Here is a 20,927-nt window from a genome sequence, read left to right as displayed (position 1 = left end):
TATAATGAAGTGTTAAAACAAGACCTTTACATGAACAACTGTGTTGTGTGTCTTTTACAGAACTGTACAGCGCTGAAAGAAAGCTTAAAGAAAGCTGTGGGTTACTGTTTTCTGTGTTTCGAGTTGAAATATGTACAGTGACATTTGAAAACCATGTTCAAATGTGTTTTTACAGAGTACACTGAAATTAGAAATTAAAAAAGCTACTAAGTAGCTACTTATTAAAAAATCTGTAAAGCCAAACCAAATAAAACATTCAACTAAACTTGTGTTTTAGGTACACAGGTCCATCTTAGACCGATCAGATGCATTTCATACAGCACCGAAACAGTAGTAACAGTGTGGAAACATTAATTTATCCAGGAAATGGACGTGCCATTTAAAGAACCTCCACTAATTAGTGATTAAAATGACTCTCAAAAAATAAAACATCTCAGAAATATATTCACCATCCATCTTTACAAATAAACTCAAATCATTCCACATCCAAACGGCAAGATGACGTAGCGCTGATGCAAAATTAAAGTACAGCAAATGAAAGCAATCAAAGTAATGCTGGTTTGGTGTAAAAGCTTTCAAGGTGCCCTCAAAAACTCTTACCTCCATTCTTAAACTTTTTCGATTCAAAAGAACTTGTCAAGTTTGAGAAAGAAAGGAGGACACGTGTCCGTTTGCCAGTGAAGAGGGATGTTAGCAGGAACGGGATGAACGAGGATGGTCATCTACAGCAGCCCAGCGGTCCTGTGGTCTCCTGACTGCTGTCTGTGTCCGAGGTCACGGTGGGGTCGCTGGACATGGACGACACGTCGTTTGTGGAGGAGGAGGACGTCGTCGAGGGCTCCTGGGAGTCACTGCTCACTGCTGCACCTGTGCTATGAGGAACACAGCACATTTTTATCAGACAGGTACTACTGATGAAACCGTGTGAACGTGGACATGTGGCCTTTAACACAGGTTTTTAACCAGTAAAAATATCTAAACATCTTTACGGCATGATCAATTTACAAGCAAGCAAGAGATTTAGAATTCGATTTATGCTTTATACATATTCTTAATATATTACATTATGTTGCTTTTCAAGTAAATGGATCTGGTATTAAAGAGGTTTAGACATTTAAAAAAACTGATTGATAAATTGTAAATAAAAGGTTACATAGCCAAACATTTGTAATGTTTCAATGTACATCAGAAGTAAGATTGTGTAAGATATTAAAGAGGACCTATTATGCTTTTTTTTTTTTTTTACGTGTTCATCTTTCTTTAGTGTGTAATGTTACAGTTCTTCTCTATATCAGTGTTTCTGAACTCTCTGAAACGCCTCCATTGTAGTCTTGAGTTTCTTCCTGGAACGAACACGTCACAATATTCCTCATTTAAATAATTCATACGCAGAATAAAGGGGCGGGGCCTGGTTGAGTTAGTTAGTAGTGTGTTAAACTGGAGGTTATGATAAGGGGTGGGGCATTTTTACAAACACACTCGAAGCCCTCGACCAATCACAACACACTGATCCAGCCGACCAATCAGAACACATTGTGCTTTTCAGAAGGAATACTTCACCTCTGGAAAGATGAATGTGTATTTAAAATGGGTCATTTATGAAGAAGAAATGTGAAATTATTTTTGAATTTGGAGCTTTCTAGACTGAGAAAAGCCAGAAAATGTATTTTTGGCTGATGTGGATGGAAGACAACAACTCCCAACTCGTTGCCCTAGGAGGCCACGCCTACCGGTAACAGAGCACAGTCGTTAAACAACAAGTCTAGGCTACTAGTGAGTCTCCGTGATGAGTCTGCCCGAAAATGTGTTTCGAGATCGCCCAAAATGTCCGGGATTCAGCTTTTGCGTTCTACAGTCGCCATTCAGTATGTTTACTGTGGCGAGCAGGATGAGTGAGGGCCGTGGGAGAACGGCGCGAGTCATGTTTACTGTGGCGAGCAGGACGAGTGAGGGCCGCGGGAGAACGACACGAGTCATGTTTACTGTGGCGAGCAGGACGAGTGAGGGCCACGGGAGAACGGCGCGAGTCATGTTTACTGTGGCGAGCAGGACGAGTGAGGGCCGCGGGAGAACGACACGAGTCATGTTTACTGTGGCGAGCAGGACGAGTGAGGGCCGCGGGAGAACGTCACGAGTCATGTTTACTGTGGCGAGCAGGACGAGTGAGGGCCGCGGGAGAACGACACGAGTCATGTTTACTGTGGCGAGCAGGACGAGTGAGGGCCGCGCGAGAACGGCGCGAGTCATGTTTACTGTGGCGAGCAGGACGAGTGAGGGCCACGGGAGAACGGCGCGAGTCATGTTTACTGTGGCGAGCAGGACGAGTGAGGGCCGCGGGAGAACGACACGAGTCATGTTTACTGTGGCGAGCAGGACGAGTGAGGGCCGCGGGAGAACGTCACGAGTCATGTTTACTGTGGCGAGCAGGACGAGTGAGGGCCGCGGGAGAACGACACGAGTCATGTTTACTGTGGCGAGCAGGACGAGTGAGGGCCGCGCGAGAACGGCGCGAGTCATGTTTACTGTGGCGAGCAGGACGAGTGAGGGCCGCGGGAGAACGGCGCGAGTCATGTTTACTGTGGCGAGCAGGACGAGTGAGGGCCGCGGGAGAACGGCGCGAGTCATGTTTACTGTGGCGAGCAGGACGAGTGAGGGCCGCGGGAGAACGACACGAGTCATGTTTACTGTGGCGAGCAGGACGAGTGAGGGCCGCGGGAGAACGGCGCGAGTCATGTTTACTGTGGCGAGCAGGACGAGTGAGGGCCGCGGGAGAACGGCGCGAGTCATGTTTACTGTGGCGAGCAGGACGAGTGAGGGCCGCGGGAGAACGACACGAGTCATGTTTACTGTGGCGAGCAGGACGAGTGAGGGCCGCGGGAGAACGACACGAGTCATGTTTACTGTGGCGAGCAGGACGAGTGAGGGCCGCGGGAGAACGGCGCGAGTCATGTTTACTGTGGCGAGCAGGACGAGTGAGGGCCGCGGGAGAACGACACGAGTCATGTTTACTGTGGCGAGCAGGACGAGTGAGGGCCGCGGGAGAACGGCACGAGTCATGTTTACTGTGGCGAGCAGGACGAGTGAGGGCCACGGGAGAACGGCGCGAGTCATGTTTACTGTGGCGAGCAGGACGAGTGAGGGCCGCGGGAGAACGACACGAGTCATGTTTACTGTGGCGAGCAGGACGAGTGAGGGCCGCGGGAGAACGTCACGAGTCATGTTTACTGTGGCGAGCAGGACGAGTGAGGGCCGCGGGAGAACGACACGAGTCATGTTTACTGTGGCGAGCAGGACGAGTGAGGGCCGCGGGAGAACGGCGCGAGTCATGTTTACTGTGGCGAGCAGGACGAGTGAGGGCCGCGGGAGAACGACACGAGTCATGTTTACTGTGGCGAGCAGGACGAGTGAGGGCCGCGGGAGAACGACACGAGTCATGTTTACTGTGGCGAGCAGGACGAGTGAGGGCCACGGGAGAACGTCACGAGTCATGTTTACTGTGGCGAGCAGGACGAGTGAGGGCCGCGGGAGAACGACACGAGTCATGTTTACTGTGGCGAGCAGGACGAGTGAGGGCCACGGGAGAACGACACGAGTCATGTTTACTGTGGCGAGCAGGACGAGTGAGGGCCGCGGGAGAACGACACGAGTCATGTTTACTGTGGCGAGCAGGACGAGTGAGGGCCACGGGAGAACGTCACGAGTCATGTTTACTGTGGCGAGCAGGACGAGTGAGGGCCGCGGGAGAACGACACGAGTCATGTTTACTGTGGCGAGCAGGACGAGTGAGGGCCGCGGGAGAACGACACGAGTCATGTTTACTGTGGCGAGCAGGACGAGTGAGGGCCGCGGGAGAACGGCGCGAGTCATGTTTACTGTGGCGAGCAGGACGAGTGAGGGCCGCGGGAGAACGACACGAGTCATGTTTACTGTGGCGAGCAGGACGAGTGAGGGCCGCGGGAGAACGACACGAGTCATGTTTACTGTGGCGAGCAGGACGAGGCGAGGGCCGCGGGAGAACGGCGCGAGGCCGGTGGCGTGATTACCGATGAGCGACACCTGTGAGACGCACCGCTCTCGTATCTCTCACGGAGGAGCGGGGATTTTCTTAGCAATGTTATAACGCACATCAACCGATCACTTGTTTAGCGTTCATGTAAACACTACATTCAGATTCACCAATCGGAATGAATTCAGTTAGATTGAAACAAAACCTGTACATGTAAACAATGAATGGCGACTGCAGAATCCCGGACATCGACGGCCGGACATGTCCGGGAAAAAGAGGATGGTAACCCTTACTACTCAGCTTTCTCCACAGAACAAGAGCCTGCTAGCTTAGCTTAGCTTCCAAAAAAAGATGGCTGACACTATGTGTACATTCTGTGAGTGAGATCCACCCTCTATGGGCGGGTTGAGAACATGCGGGACAGCCCCTACTACTGACTGTAGTCTTTAGCCTCTGGCCAAAAAATCCTCCGATGACGCAAAATGACGTTTTTTGCATAAACGGAGGATTTTTTCCAGACAAAAAATACATAAATCTCTCGTCTCAGGGGGATATGAGGGTGGAAAGCACAGTAATTCGAAAATACTACAGGTTTTCTACTAATACAAAGCTTAATGCTAAATCCTGAAGTATCCCTGCTTTAACAGAGCGTTACTGACAGATTGGGAAGAGAGGAGCTGCAACAATGGAGAATCTGTGAAAAATAAGGTGTTTTTGAACATTCAAGCATGATCTATTGAGCTATTCTAGTAGAGCCCAAATAACTACTGTGGAAAATAATTGTAAACATAACACTTTATCAAGATTTCAGTTAACGCATTAGTAAGTTCTTCTAATTCTAAACCTGCTTCAGAGGAAAGCTTCATAATCCAGGGTTAAAACGTACCTTAACCTGGGGTTAAAAACAATTAACCCAAGGTTAACCACAGTGTGAAAAGCCCACAGAGTTAATTTCATAAATCAAGGAGGAAACTAACCTAGTGAGGCCGGCTGTCCTCGGATCACCCCGTTTTTCGTTCGCTCCTCCAAGTCCAGCACTTCCTTATATATCAGCTCTGATCAGGGAACAGATACAGAGGAGCACAAGATTGCGTCAGGAAACATGAGTCGTAGGTGTTACACAAATTATCACAAATCTTATATTTCATGCGTCCATCAAGATCTAAATAAAAAGGCAAAATAATCATGCGTCACTAAATCACCAGACACTAAAAATTATGAATGACAACATATAAAAACAGTCAAAACTTTAAAAAACGAGCACCTTTCCACTCTTCTACTGTGTGTTCTCTCTCATCTAGTTGTTTATCCGTGATCGCCGGTGGCGGCTGAAACCAAGCAGATAAATGTCAATTAGATACATCACAAAGGAAAGAAAATAATACGTCATGCGCTCGGGAGAGTCAACGAGCACCCCGGAATAATGAACACTGAAGCACTTACCGCTTCCACCTCTGACGGATCGTACCACACGTTGATGTAGGGGTGCTGGAGGGCCTCGTCCACTGAGATTCGCTTCGACGCATCTATTACCAGCATTTTGGATAACAAGTCTCGGGCCTGGCTCGCTGAAAAATAATTGCGTTTAAATCAGAAACTGAATTGAGAGGGAATTCGCCATGGACAGTCACGCTGATCTAGGATTACTGCAATTTGACGGGGGTTTAAAGGTGCATTGCGCAACTTTTCATGTTAAAAATACCTGTTTTTCTATCCTATACATCGTTAAAGAACTGCCTGATGGGCTGAATGAGCCCTTCTCTGCGCACTGAGATTGCCTCTATAATCCTGTACAGTAAAATATATAAGAGGGATTCGGGCTCGAATTTGAGACTGGGCGTGACGTCATGCGCGTTCACGCTCACCAGGCTATGTCTCGCAGGTTTGTGTATTCGCCGGCGCCGCCATTCTCCGCATCAGCGAAGACAACTCGTGCGTCAAAGGTAGAAGATGGATTCAAAGAGACCGACTTGTAGTCCATTCTAAACCCCAACGCAAACTCCACGTAAAGTAAAGAAAAGAAAAATGTTACCTAGTGCCACCAAAAGGTCCAAATTGGAGTCAGACAGGCGTCGGAGTGAGACGCGAGTCAACCTCGGGAAGGCATTCAACAAATGGAGAGATCTCCGGTCTGCTCTTGGTCTCAAACGGGATCCTCAGTTGGCTTTTTTTTTTATAAAACGGTAAGATATATAGCCCAGTCTCTAATATTTGATACGGCCAATCTATGTATGACAACAAATGACGATGCGTAAAATGTGTAATGCTTTAGCATAAGCTAGATACATGTACAATCAGAATTGGTTGCAATTTCGCTTGCCGCCAGAGGGGGCGTAGTTCTGCAAAAACTCAGAGACTTGCGTTTTGCACCTTTAATGAAGGGAAACAAACACAATTCAGTGTCTTTAGAAGCCAAGTTGAAACAGCAAAGCATAATTGTGAATTAAATGCACCTTTAATTAAAGCAATAAGCTAGTGGGAGTCATGGATTACAGTCATTTTAGACCTGGTTGAAGACCCCATGAAATTTTTTGTGATAAGTTTCCTTTCTTGGTATATTTCCTTTTGAAACAGGAGGTGCGGCACATTTTAATAGGCTCAAGCCTTTTTATATACAGCCAATAGTTTATGGCTGTGAACTATGGAGTAGCAAGAATACTCAAGTATTAAAAAATAAAGCCTAATTTTTTAATTTGTAATTGGTTTCGGTGGACACTTTTCTTATCTAGAAATGGCATCAAATGGTGCAAGAAATCTGAAGCACTTTTATATCTTATCTTAAACGTTTTCTTTTCTTGGATGGCTTATACTTGACTATTGGTCTACTGGTTTAATATGCATTTTCATGTATAATTATTTGTATTTGTTGTATTGTTACTGTCGTTTTTAAACGTATGACTTATTCTTTATTGCATTTGTTTTAATGTTGTTTCATTTTATTCTGTTGGTCTTTCTTGTAAAGTGCTGTGAAAAAAGCAACTTTTAAAGTCGCTATACAAAATAAAGTTATTATAATTCATAATTTAAAAAAGAATATATATATATATATACACCTGCCACTTAAGAACCCAGTAGATTTGACTTTGCTACTCGCTATTGCTAGTCAGTGGCAGGTAGTATTAGTTTACTTCTATAAAACAACAAATTAATATATTAAAATATACCATTATCCTTAAATAATTACAAGTATAAATTAAAACAATATTTGCAACAAATATAACAATAGTCTAGCATCATTCGCCTAACTCTTGGTAGTCTATGATCGGTTGCACATTCAGTCAGAAGTTTGCATTTATCTACTATTTGCATCTTTAAACATCCAACAATATATTTCTAAAAGCAACATTTACAGTGTAACAGCACTATAAAACAATAAAAGGCCGAAATATTGACGACGTATCCCTCACCTTTGAGTTTGTTGTGGTCAGAGTCTGCAGGGAAGAGCACGTCAGGGAAGAGCTTCTCAAAGCTGTATCCAGCATAGCGAGGTCTGTTCTCCACGTAAGTCCTCACAGACTGGTTCAGCTTCAACATGAACTCCTGTGCTGGTGTGCCCAGCTGCTCGATCACCTTGTTCCACTGGTCAATATCTTCAGATTACATGCTAAGGAAAACTACTGACTGGAAGCACATCATCATGGCTCTCTTACCTGACTAATATATTTGGGTGACTTCCAAGTCACATACATAAACATAATTACCCAAATTATAAGCAGTTAACCTCTTTATTATTTAAGAATGACTCTAGCACATTTCCTAATCCAGCGTGATGTGACAAGTCTCCACTGAAAGTCATAATGTTACATTAACATAATATATATTGTATATACACTCACCTAAAGGATTATTGGGAACACCATGCTAATACTGTGTTTGACCCCCTTTCGCCTTCAGAACTGCCTTAATTCTACGTGGCATTGATTCAACAAGGTGCTGAAAGCCTTCTTTAGAAATGTTGGCCCATATTGATAGGATAGCATCTTGCAGTTGATGGAGATTTGTGATGGAGATGCTCTATTGGGTTGAGATCTGGTGACTGTGGGGGCCATTTTAGTACAGTGAACTCATTGTCATGTTCAAGAAACCAATTTGAAATGATTCAAGCTTTGTGACATGGTGCATTATCCTGCTGGAAGTAGCCATCAGAGGATGGGGACATGGTGGCCATAAAGGGATGGACATGGTCAGAAACAATGCTCAGGTAGGCCGTGGCATTTAAACGATGCCCAATTGGCACTAAGGGGCCTAAAGTGTGCCAAGAAAACATCCCCCACACCAATACACCACCACCACCAGCCTGCACAGTGGTAACAAGGCATGATGGATCCATGTTCTCATTCTGTTTACGCCAAATTCTGACTCTACCATCTGAATGTTTCAAAAGAAATCGAGACTCGTCAGATCAGGCAACATTTTTCCAGTCTTCAACTGTCCAATTTTGGTGAGCTCTTGCAAATTGTAGCCTCTTTTTCCTATTTGTAGTGGAGATGAGTGGTACCCGGTGGGGTCTTCTGCTGTTGTAGCCCATCCGCCTCAAGGTTGTGCGTGTTGTGGCTTCACAAATGCTTTGCTGCATACCTCGGTTGTAACGAGTTGTTATTTCAGTCAAAGTTGCTCTTATATCAGCTTGAATCAGTCGGCCCATTCTCCTCTGACCTCTAGCATCAACAAGGCATTTCTCGCTCAAAATTGCTTAAATTACCTTTCTTTCCCATTCTGACATTCAGTTTGGAGTTCAGGAGATTGTCTTGACCAGGACCACACCCCTAAATGCATTGAAGCAACTGCCATGTGATTGGTTGATTAGATAATTGCATTAATGAGAAATTGAACAGGTGTTCCTAATAATCCTTTAGGTGAGTGTATATACATATATATTTGAATGAGACATTTAATCTTGATCTTCATTTCAATCCTTTTTGCACATCAATGAAAAAACACATATCACGGGTAAAATAACAAAACAAACACTCACAATGGGACAGTAAAGACGACCAGGTAAGGATACGGTCTGTGCCAGGAAACAACACACTACCTCTGACCATTTCAGCCATGATGCATCCAACAGACCAGACATCAACTGAAAAATGAAATGACAACCAAATTAAACTGCCAAAAATCTTACAAATGAAATGGCATGATCAATGCCGATAAAAATGGGGAAAGAAATGCACAAACACACACATATCAAACAAAGAACAGGGTGCACTGATGTGGATGCAACAGACGTGACGGGACGGTGCATGCAAACATCTCAGTGTACATCAGGCAGGATCACGGGCCAATCATCCGAAACAGATCAAGACATCCAACTGGGCCTACTCTTCATAAAACAAAACAACTAGAGGCTGAACAAGGATACAGTCCCTCCCTGGAAAAAGGATTTTGTGCCGCACCATCTCTGCCATAATGCAGCCAACAGCCCAAATATCCACTACACGAGTGTAGCATAGAGGAAAGAGAGAAGACATAAGCAAAGCAAAAAGGGCAGCGCGACTGGTTGAGATTTTTCCTCACCGCTACCGACTAGGACTAAACGTCAGCATTTTCGGCCTTCAAATTGATCTGTTATTTTCGCACTGCAGTGAACCACTTTCACTTCCCAAGTAAGACTGGTGCTCAGTGACTAATGCTCAGTGCTACAGGCAAACCCATCCAGTGTGCTTGGGCATGCAGAAACTAGTTCAGCTGGACAAAAGAATCCCTCAAGGGCCTTTAATGTTAAATCACCACAGCCATTTGGTGAGATCAAGGTTGTTTTCAGCAGAATGATGTGAAGGGTGCTCTGGGGTCGTTTGGGACCCTTTATGTGGGCATGCTGCAAAGCAGTGACATCAGGTTAGCACTCACCATTGGCTTGGTAACCCATGCCCAGGATGACCTCGGGGGCACGATAGTAGCGCGTCACCACATAAGGGGTCATGAGGAGGCCGGTGGCGGCCGTCCGGGCCAGGCCGAAGTCGAGGATCTTCAGCGTACAGTCGGATTTCACTACTATGTTACTAGGTTTCAGATCCTGGAAAGAGAAGAGGTTAAGGGTCAGCAGAGTGGTCACATTCTCACTGGTAGGAATGAGAACTGCACAGTTCAGAAACTATGGCCCATTTTTTCCACGTTAGTTTTTAATATGAAATGATTACATCAAATTTTAGTAATCAAATTTCACATCTGTTTAATTGAAAGGATGAAAGGTATGGACTTTAACAATTTATTAAAAGCTTGAAAAACGCTATTTACTTTTTTATTTTTTCCCAAATTCTTTTATTTTTCCAAATTCAGTGTTTCCCCATTTTAATTAAATTTTTTTATTAAAGTTGATTTACATTTTAATCATCAAAAAGGATGTGTAATCAATTGATTTTTTTTCTGAGATTCTGTATTTTTTCTAGATTTATGATTTGATACACATTTATCATTGTTTAGAAAAACATTGGTAATCAAATAAAAGCATTAAACATTAAAAATGTAATCTTTTCAAATGTAATCAAGTTAAAATCAGATTTTATATTTTTGATTACAGTTCGAATTTAAACATGAAAGAACAATTGTGTGATATTCCTTAAAATATCATAATGCCCTAAGAAACATAAGGGGGTCCTAAAAGCATCACTCCCTACATCAAGTTTGCTACATATAATTGGCAGCTAAATTATGCTATCTTAATAAAATATCTTATTTTGGCCAAAATTCAAGGCAGCATTACATAAATATTTCTTGAATAAAGCAAATGCATCGGAAAATGTTGATTTTCTAGGTAATTTGTGTTTATTAAGCCAAGGCTTAAGGCCAATTCCCACCACGGACGAGAGCTTTAACGATAAAGATATAGTTTAAAAAACCGTTCTAAATATAAAAGAATAGAGTCCACACCACAATTGACCAAATTGCTTACAGAACATATTTTTTCCAGCCAATCAGAATCCACCCTTCTTTATAGAGCTTGAGCATTTAAAGCGACAGACAACACAACTGCACAGCATTATTATACTGCTGGCGTTAAAATGTGTGAAAACTCCTGTATTAGAGTATCAATTCATTAGTTTAGCAACATCATAAAATAAAACTCTATTGTCAACAACAACCGAGTATTTACGCATGAAGAGCTTTTCCTGTGACACACATATGTGACCGTTACTGAAGCATTTCAAAGCCAGTAACCTATGGAGATGCTGCCTATGTAGAAAGAAGACAGTTCACTAGGCTTTGAAGTGTGTGTGTGTGTGTGTGTGTGTGTGTGTGTGTGTGTGTGTGTGTGTGTGTGTGTGTGTGTGTGTGTGTGTGTGTGTGTGTGTGTGTGTGTGTGTGTGTGTGTGTGTGTACCCTGTGTATGATGCCGGCAGCATGTAGGTGTTTGATGCCGCAGAGCATCTGATAAAGCAGGTAGGAGAGTCTCTCGTGGTCCAGCTCCATCTGAATGACCTGGCACAGGTTTGCATCCATCAGCTCCATCACCAGATAACTGCGGACAGGAGATGAAGGTAAAGGAGTGAGGAACACACAAATAAACAAGCATACCTGCACATATACACAGATTTTTTGTAGTACGTGCAGTGCACTGTACAGCCCTCATCATGTTACACAGTGAATTTGAATTAATCCAAGGCCAAACTTATATTGTGTTATACATGTTACGAGTCAAAAGGCATTTCAATTCCATTCTAATTCACTACAGAAAATAAAACTTACACATCCTGGAATTCTTCAAGTGTCTTCTGTGGTGTGAACACATTTAACAAGCCAATTATCTGTGAAATGAAAGCACACTGCATGAAAGATGTGCATGTGCTGTGGTTTAATTTGTCCCATCTATGAGGATATCAAGTTCTTCTTACTATCCAAAATATATAATTAAAAAATTAACTTCAATATACACTAATACTCAAAACTTTGGGGATTTATTTTCTTAAATAAATTAATACTTTTATTCAGCAAGGATGCATTAAATTGATCTAAAGTGACTGCAAACAAATTTATAAATGTTACAAAAAGTTCTATGTAATCAATGTTTTTCCTTCTTTTCTGCTCTTTCTTTTAAGAATCCTGAAGTATTATGAAAATATGAAGCCACACAACACGATAATAAATAATAATAATGTGTTTAATGAGCAGCAAATCAGCATATTAGAATGATTTCTGAAGGATCATGTGACTCTGAAGACTGGAGTAATCATGCTGAAAATTCAGCTTTGATCACAGGAATAAATTACATTTACATTAATAAAATTATAATTAAATTGAAACGGAACATGTCTTACGTTTTTGTGGTTGACACATTTCATCAGGACCAGTTCTCTGTAGGCCCGTTTGGCATGAGTTTGGTTCTGAAAGGGTCGGCTAAGTTTCTTAATTGCAACATTTCGTTCAAGGACGTGGTCATATGCAGAGCTAAAAAAAAAAACGAGTTTTTAATTTAACACACTTTCTTTTATGAGCCATCTTTATGATAATCTGCTTCTTTCATATTTTACAGGCTAATTAAATTCATTAAACTTACCAGACGATGCCTTGAGCTCCAGACCCGATTGGTCTCAGATTCTGATAGCGCTTCAAAACGGTAAATGTTGAATCTCCTACATCTATGCTGTAATACTCTTTCTCACGCTTATTCCTGTTCATGTTGAAAACCGTACTGACTGTTTCTTGGGCATTCACGAAAAACTTCACCTTCAAAATCTGTAAAGACAAAAAGAAATGAGTGAGTGAGTGGAACACTTTCATCTGGTCCTGGGGGCTGTTCCATAAACCAAGATTAGAGTATAAGCCAGGCTTATTTCGGTTAGTCAAGCTTATTTTTGGTAGATTCGGTTTCATAAATCAAACTTAAAAAAGTTCAAACTCAGTTACCCTGGCAACTTATGCTGGGAAACTAGCCTGGTCCAGGGCAGGCTAACTGTCAGGCTAAGCCTCAGTTGTTACACAGATCCTCAACACTGACCGACAAGAACACAATGATATTACCACTGACAGTCTCTAATACCATTATTGGACTTTATAAATACACAGTATACAGAAAATCAACTTAAATAAGGCTACAATATAGACACATATATAAGGCATTTTAAAGTTTTCCGTTTAGGACATGTCATTTTTGTAATAAAGACATTTTAATTAAGGAATGCCTCGGTTATCAGAGAATTCTTTCTCTACACTGTCTCTTATATATATATATATATATATATATATATATATATATATATATATATATTTTTTTTTTTTTTAAGTACTTTATTATGTCTTTCAATTCAAACACATTTAACACAATTATACAAATGGACAGTTCCTTTAAAGACATCATATTTTCCCCCAATAAATATTCCTTATTTTTCCTTCTACTTTTTTTTCTTTTGTGATAATACCAACACATACATATAAATAAAACAATAAATAAATATTAATAAAAATATAACATTCACATATATCAAACTCTTATAATGAATGACACATAATTCCTAAAAGTTATTCAAGTAATATTATTTAAATATCAAATATTCAATATTAAATAAGTAAATAAATAAAATAACAAATAACTAGAAATAAAAGGGAAGGTTACATAAAAATGTAGTTAATGTAGGCCAATATATATTCCTTTATTTTATGGAATATTCTTTGATTTTAGAGTTGCACATATCTTTTCAAAATGTATACATTTGTTCTTAATTTAATGTTATCCTCTCCATAATGTACTTTAGAAACTAAATCTAACCACTCATTTAAAACTGGGGATTCTTGCTTTCTCAAAAAAAAAATGATTGCATTAAAAGCTGTAATTCTCAGCATTCTAAATAAGTATATATCATCTTTATAAAGTAGCATAGGTCCTATACCCAAAACTATATTTTTTATCTTTATTTATTTAGTTTCTTTAAAAAAAATCTTCCCTGAATTAGGCTACTTCTGTTCAATTTCTTTTTTTTTTATTAGAAGTATAAAATATATGAGTGTAATGAGCTAGAAGTTCACTGCAACTTATCCAACATCCTAAAGAGAAATTATTATAATTAGAAGATATTTCTAGTGTTATAAAAGATCGCATATTAATTTTCCAAGCAAAATGTATATTTTAGTCAGAATTATTGCGCTCCTATTTGGCGCGCATGCGCGCAGCAGCGCTCGTTCAATATGAAGATTAGCAGCAAAATGGATACATTTGCACGACTTTCTAACATTTACAGATGGAAAATATAACTGTAAAATGTAATTTGTGCACTGAGGGGAAAAAAAAAACATGTCACAAACGCATAAAACAGCACAAAATATACGCTGTTTGATGGTGGATCGATTTGATCCACGATCGACCTCTAGGGCTGCTTCAGAAACGCGTGCACACGCAATTATCTAGACTAGATAAACCTGGATCAAATTAGTGAGATTGAGTGAACTTCAATTACCTTTTATGGAACCACTTTAGCCCCAACTTATTTGTTAGGCTCATTCAAGTCAGGTTTTGGAGTTTAATCCCCGCTTTTCTAAGCTTCATTTATGGAACAGCCCCCTGGTCTGGATTGGTTTTGTGTTTACCATTGAAAAGAGAGAACATATAATCTGGTTTGCGATCAAAGAAACTTGACCTTCAAAGTTAGGTAAAATTCATAAAAGCAGCTGCATGTAACATACAGTGCCATTATATTTAAGTATAAGAGCGCAATAGTTTGCATATTGCAATTAATGTAATGTGCTTTTACGTTGCTATTAAACTTTCCAAAGTTTCCTAAGACTAACTCTGTCATTAGACTAGTTTCTTGCTCTTTCACAACCTGTGAGTTTATAAGATTAGGACGTATGCAAGATCAAAATATGTTCATTTTTAAAGTAATCGTTATCGGCCAGATAAGAAAATTTGGCCGATATATAATAAATTTCCTTCACTTCAGATGCTCAACCGTTCGACATGATGGTTTTGAATTGCTTGAATACATTTTAAAAAGAAAATTACAGTTAAGTGTATAATATAGTCTGTCATATAGGCTACATAAAATTATAATGGGAACATCATTATAATTGTGTGTTTGGGACATGGCTATTAATGGTGAGATTTTTGTTTTTGTAATCAGGCTCTCAAAATTATATAAAAATTTGGATTTAGATTAATCAGCCAATATATCGGTTATCGGCTTTAACGATCGAAGATGCGATACAGAAGAGACGCACGCCTGCGGTGGTTCGGGCACGTGTGCCAAATGGATGAGCCAGACTGCCATTCAAACTACTCTGGTGCCGATGACCACCAACGTGGAAGACCTGGGGAAGCAAGTCGAAGACGACCTCAAAAATCCGTCGTCTTAAGGCTCGTACACACCGGGACGAATATCGGCGCGTGTTTTTCGCCAGCGTTTTTCAACGCGTTTTTTGTGTTCACACCCAAGAGATCTTCGCTGACGATGAGCCGAGTGAACATGCAAATTCATTCCCTGACATTAGATGGCGTCCATTTGCTCTGCAATTCCACTCCATAACAGTTCTCTTTTATCAAGATTTTTGTAGTCGCTGTCGCGTTTGTCATATAGTTCTTTATGTTCCGACAGCAACGAGACCAGCAGCTCTACATTCATCTTGCCTTGCATCTTCCTCGTCTTATTTCTTCCCGGCAGTGTAGACGCTACTTGGCGTATATCTTCTTCGCCGTTGCGTATGTGTGCTCGGCAAGACCGTTTTGTGTTTGAGCGCCCCCAAGTTGTGTTTCACTGTAACTTCAGAAGCTCCAGACACGTGAGCAAAAGCGCCAATCTCATTGGTCGGATAGTTTTTGACGTGGCGCGTCAAACTAAAAAAACGAACCCGAGGCGTTTTTAAAGGGGTCATATAATGGCACATGCACTTTTACAAGTTGATTGTACTGAAATGTGTGTTGGCAGTGCCTGTACACAAACATCATATAATGATAAAAATCCATCCAGTGGTTTTGTTTTAATCTCCTTATACGTTTTCCCCTGCCTCAAATCAAGCCGTTCGAGCCTGTGACGTCACAAGCTCGCACGCCCCTCCCACGATTGTTGATTGACAGCCGGGTTTCAACACAGACCCGCCCTCGCTCGTGAGCCAGCTGTCAATCATAGTCCGCGCGGACCGGCGCGGTCATTGTTGATATGCTGGAGCTCTGTCTATGAGCAGAATGGCGTCTAAGCGATTGTGGTGTTCTGTTCTTGGGTGTAATAAGGAACCCAGCAGTCATTTTAATGTTCCTAAATCCGAACCGCTGAAGACGCAGTGGCTGAGTTTGTTTTCGAAGGGAATATTCCCCACGAGCAACGTCAATGCTTTCATATTTGCGCGAATCATTTCTCACCAGACTGCTTATAAACGAGGAGGATCAGTATAAAGCTGGTTTTGCTAAGAAGCTGCTCCTGGACCGGTACCAACTATTCGTGTTCCTGCTGAACCTCCAAAACAACTGAAGTGAGTGTAACGTTTTATTAACCTTTAATATTTATATTAATCTTTGCAAATCGCTAGCTGCACGCTTCACAATGAATGCGTCTCAGGTTTACACTCAGGGTACATTACGGCATGTTTTCTTACAATACTAATGAGAATTTTTAATTAAAGTATATTACAAAGTTTTAATTTAGACTCTAAAGAATCATATTAGCTTGTACAAAAATGGCATTATATGACCCCTTTAAAAAAATGACACTTTTACGCGTGGCGTTTTTCGCGTCGGTGTGCACACTCACATTGGCGCCCTTTGTTTAGTCACGAGGCGTTAAACGTCGGCGAATATCGCGCACGAAATTCGTCCCGGTGTGAACAGGCCTTTACCCTTGCGGACGCCAAGACCCTATCCACCGATCGTCAAGTTGTGAAAGAAGCTGAAATATGATGAAATACATGCTTTATTTTTAACTAGATGAAAGAAATCCAGAGCAAAGGCATAAATATCAAGATAAATATTGAATATCATCAAAATGGTGCAAAATATCAAAATATTTTCTTCATGCACTGCCACGAAAGCGCTGTGGAAAGTGGGTGACGAATCTGACCTAAGAAGCATCAGCAAAGCCTCATCATCTTAACGCATCGTCAGCGTTATAGTGACTTGAAGCAGAAATACATATTTAAACAGGTACACTGCTCCGGGAACTGTGAAAACAAATGACCCAGGCTGGAACAGTCATTACTCAAATGTAGCACATTATGCTGAGGATGCTGCAGTGACAGCCGCAAACACGACTTGCCCTCTTTACACCGGTATTTCAGGACAGCCTGTGGTTTTCTGTTCACATGGTGCATTTTTTTCCACTCAAGGCATCAAGGATCCCTAACATGACATACATGTCTTTGACAAATGCTTAAGGAATCAGAATAGCAGGAAAATAACTCATTAAAAAGCATTATACAGTACAGAATAGAAGATTAAGGGCTGCAACTAATGATTATTTTAATAATCGATTGATTATCTGTTGGTTATTTATTTCCACAATTAATCAAAAAGCATTTTTTTATAATAGCCTAAATGTTATTCCACATCCTGACAACAAATATAGTGAATGTATCTCTATCTGTAGCTATGTTTCCATCCACACGTTTTTATCCGCATTAAGTGATATCGAATGAAAAATGCCTTATGGAAACAGTCAAATTCGATTGAATTTCATGAATATCGACTCAAATGAAATACGATCGGTCTCATCGGATTTTATCTTGATCGATATAATGTGATAAACGCGGATGGAAACGTTATTATGGTGCGATCCATTTTGCCTAGTAAAACTTTGTTCGCAAATGTTGGCTTGGATGTTGTGCAATTCGGTGAGAAAATGAATGGAAACACCTTAACATGTCTCAAATCAATTCGATATACCAATTTGATCGCAAAACAGCATGTGACGTCATTACGCACAGGTTTTTATCCGTTTTAAAGCCGTTTGATGGAAACACACTTTCACCAGCTTTATTCGCATGAGGTTTTTTACTGAACTTAAGATAATTCGATTGACAAGTGGATGGAAACATGGCTTCCGTAGGCTATGCTTAACACAACATGCAAAAAAAAAAAGAGGAAACATTACATTGTAAAACCAAAAAACAACTGCTTGTCCACAATATTTAAGTTAAAATCACTAAACATAAAAATTATAAAAAAGAAACACGAAAGCGTAGACAAAATGTTAACTGGTGGTATTAACTCTTACCAGACTAAACTTCTCTCACAATAACTCATATTATTGGTGCGTTAAAGTCCTCCTGGGAAGGACGTATTTACGACGTCGGGTGCGTTCAAGGCTGTCCCTTCTCTAAATTAACTACACAAAATACAAAAAAATCGACTTTAATTTTAAATAATTAAAAACAAGGAATGTGCATATAGGGTGTTTTGCTTTTTATGCTTTTAATTAATTTATGAAGTCACTGTAAACTTTATTTTTTACACATATTACAATCCTATTTTGTTGTAAATAAAAAAAGCTGACAATGTCACTGCTAAATACCTTTAACTATTGCTGTATTACGACATGTTTCTCTCTCACTGACGTGCCTCCAATTTGTAAACTCGGGCTTAAAGAAAATCCCGAGCTTAGTTCCCACTTGTATTTACCACTTTTTGGTGGCGTCGGTTCACTCATAAATTCAATCTATCCAAAATGACTTGAATGCACCATGTGTCCTCCGCTATATTTCAGATGCGCTTTGTTTGTCCATAGAAATGTGTTATTCACCACTGTAAACTTAATTGATGATAAAACCCATTGCTTATTATTTTCATTTTTGATTATCATTAATTAGGCCTAGTAGTTGCAGCCCTAAACTGGACTAAATCTTATCCAGATTAACACATTTGAGCACACTGTTCAATGGTGCATCAATACCTGAGGGATCAGGTTTTAATTGAATTTTAATTCATACTTCAGATTTCAGAGACTGCATTCTTTAACATCAATGTGAATGGAAAGTGTCAATCATCTCTTAAAATAATATTGAGAACCGCACCCAAATGCCCTGAATTCAACATCTCACAACACCATCCATCCATTTCTCTGATCTGACCCCTCACACCTCCAGATGGGTCCATTACACTGCATTGAAATCAAATCAAAACTGCTGTATGTATACTGTGAAAGACATTCTGTTCTGTACTATCAGAACACAGCGAGTTATGCATGGCTGTCTCTCAAAACTCAACGAGCATAAACATAAACAGCATTTTTGGGGCATCATAGGCGTGTTAACTTAAGAAAAAATGCTGTCAGCTCACTAGGTTGAGACACAGGCAATGTCAGTATTCAATCTAGGATCTCAAACGTACACATCATGTCATTTACAGAGTGACAAATGGGTAGATTTACCATGTTTTAGTACCATAAAATACCATGTTTAAGACATTTGCTATGATATTTGATGTAAAGTACCATGTAAATATCATTGTATCCAGTACCATGGAGTATATAACGTATATATAAGTATATATACTACCACGGTCTCAATCCATGTGCCATATCGATTCGGTACATTGTACAACATACTGTAAAACACACTAATCCACAATAAGTGAAATAACGCGCTAAGATATTATTCTCGCGAATGACCAGCTTAAACTAGCGAGTCAACGGTGTTTACTGTGGTGTTTTACAGCAGCAATTCAGGGTTACCCTCCCCCACAACCCACCTTAAAAACATCAGCGGTAAAACTGCAAGTGTTTACTCACCCTCTTAAAAGATATACAGACAATTCAAGAGATGATTCATAAAAGGACAAGTGTCTTCTTTACACAGAGCACAGCAGTTCGTTGTATTCGTCTTGTTTTCCACTTGAAGACACAAGCTCTGCGCTCACTGCTTCCGTCCACTGGCAGGCCTTGAGCTGCGGACACTTGCGTACTACGTCACCGTAACTCTGCGTGACTGTGACGTGCGCAGTTTCTGCGTTCTTCCCGACGTCATCGAGGTCGTGCGATGACGTCGCGTTGCTTGTGTACTACTGTACTGACTACTGAAAGAAATCGCTATAGCTAAGGCTTTCTTTGACTGTTTCTTGTTAGATTTCATAACTAACACAGATACTAAACCAGTACATCAACATTGTACCTTCTAAAACATTTGAAGATGTCAAGACTGGACAAGAAGTTTAACTTCCCCAGTTCATTAATCATAAATGTTTTCTATCAGCTACAAATGGTGTTTACATATACTACAAATGACACATTATCTACTTATGTTTACGTTAAGGAATTCTCTTTTGGATGATCAGTGATCACTACATAAAATCAGAAATAGGCCTACTACAATAGCCAAAAAAAAAAAAAGTTACATAAATCAGCCAAATGATAAATGACCAAACCTGTAAACGCCTTTAGAAGATAGCAATTTAAATCTATAATAATAATAAAAATTCAAATTACATTTATAAAGCACTTTTCTTGGCACTCAAAGGGCTTTAAAACTTATAAAGTTTGGTGCATGAAATTGCTGCTGAAGTGGAGATTTCTGAAGAAGAAAAAAAATCTTTTTTGAGAAAACGTATTGTACTTAAATGTGTATTTCTGGGATGCTTTCTTTCAACTAATCTGAAGAAAGACGTTATGGAAGCAAAATAGCATTAAAAATATGTTATAAAGAAACATACACGCATTGTGTGTGTGTGTGTGTGTGTGTGTGTGTGCGTGTGTGTGTGTGCGTGTGCGTGTGTGTGTGTGTGTGTGTGTTTTAATGCATGTTTGCACTTGGAAAGCTGCATCCTATTATTTATTTTCCATGACAATGTGTGTATAATAATTCAGTAATTCATGCGACAAATGTAACGCATCCGATGGATATCCCTCTAAAACCTTTCAATCATACATAAGATTCTGTAAATGCATCATGAGAATATACTGTACAGGACAGTAGTGAAACTGTCACAGTTCACATCTATTGAGTTAGATTAGTGAAGGTCTGGGGGGTTTGGACACACTGATTAGTCGCCCACTGGCCTTTTCTAATCCAATTG

The 20,927-nt window shown here is 40.5% G+C and overlaps 1 protein-coding gene across 3 annotated transcripts; it reads right to left on the bottom strand.

Annotated features, from left to right (window-relative positions):
- Positions 1-290: 290 nt before the first annotated feature.
- Positions 291-19,824, bottom strand: mapk8b (mitogen-activated protein kinase 8b). 3 transcript variants are annotated; one of them, XM_056236096.1, is made up of 12 exons: positions 19,648-19,824; positions 12,501-12,679; positions 12,262-12,391; positions 11,693-11,751; positions 11,327-11,465; positions 9,857-10,022; positions 9,369-9,440; positions 7,414-7,596; positions 5,450-5,574; positions 5,271-5,334; positions 4,984-5,061; positions 291-867 (listed from the first exon to the last, which is right to left on the bottom strand). In XM_056236096.1, the coding sequence occupies exons 2-12, from the start codon at positions 12,620-12,622 to the stop codon at positions 719-721; spliced, it is 1,287 nt and encodes a 428-aa protein (XP_056092071.1). In that variant the 5' UTR covers positions 12,623-12,679; positions 19,648-19,824; the 3' UTR covers positions 291-718. The 3 variants fall into 3 exon arrangements, with proteins under 3 accessions (XP_056092071.1, XP_056092069.1, XP_056092072.1); XM_056236094.1 differs by lacking the exon at positions 9,369-9,440 and adding an exon at positions 9,015-9,086 and having other exon boundaries at positions 292-867; XM_056236097.1 differs by lacking the exon at positions 9,369-9,440 and adding an exon at positions 9,015-9,086 and having other exon boundaries at positions 704-872; positions 19,648-19,823.
- Between the last annotated feature and the right edge of the window lie 1,103 nt (positions 19,825-20,927).

Source organism: Rhinichthys klamathensis, unplaced genomic scaffold (genome assembly GCF_029890125.1).
Source record: "Rhinichthys klamathensis goyatoka isolate OS25496 unplaced genomic scaffold, OSU_Roscu_1.1 h1tg000438l_1, whole genome shotgun sequence".
Classification (NCBI taxonomy): Eukaryota; Metazoa; Chordata; class Actinopteri; order Cypriniformes; family Leuciscidae; genus Rhinichthys; species Rhinichthys klamathensis.
Note: the sequence above shows the minus strand (reverse complement) of the source record. Positions and strands in the feature narration are given on the sequence as shown.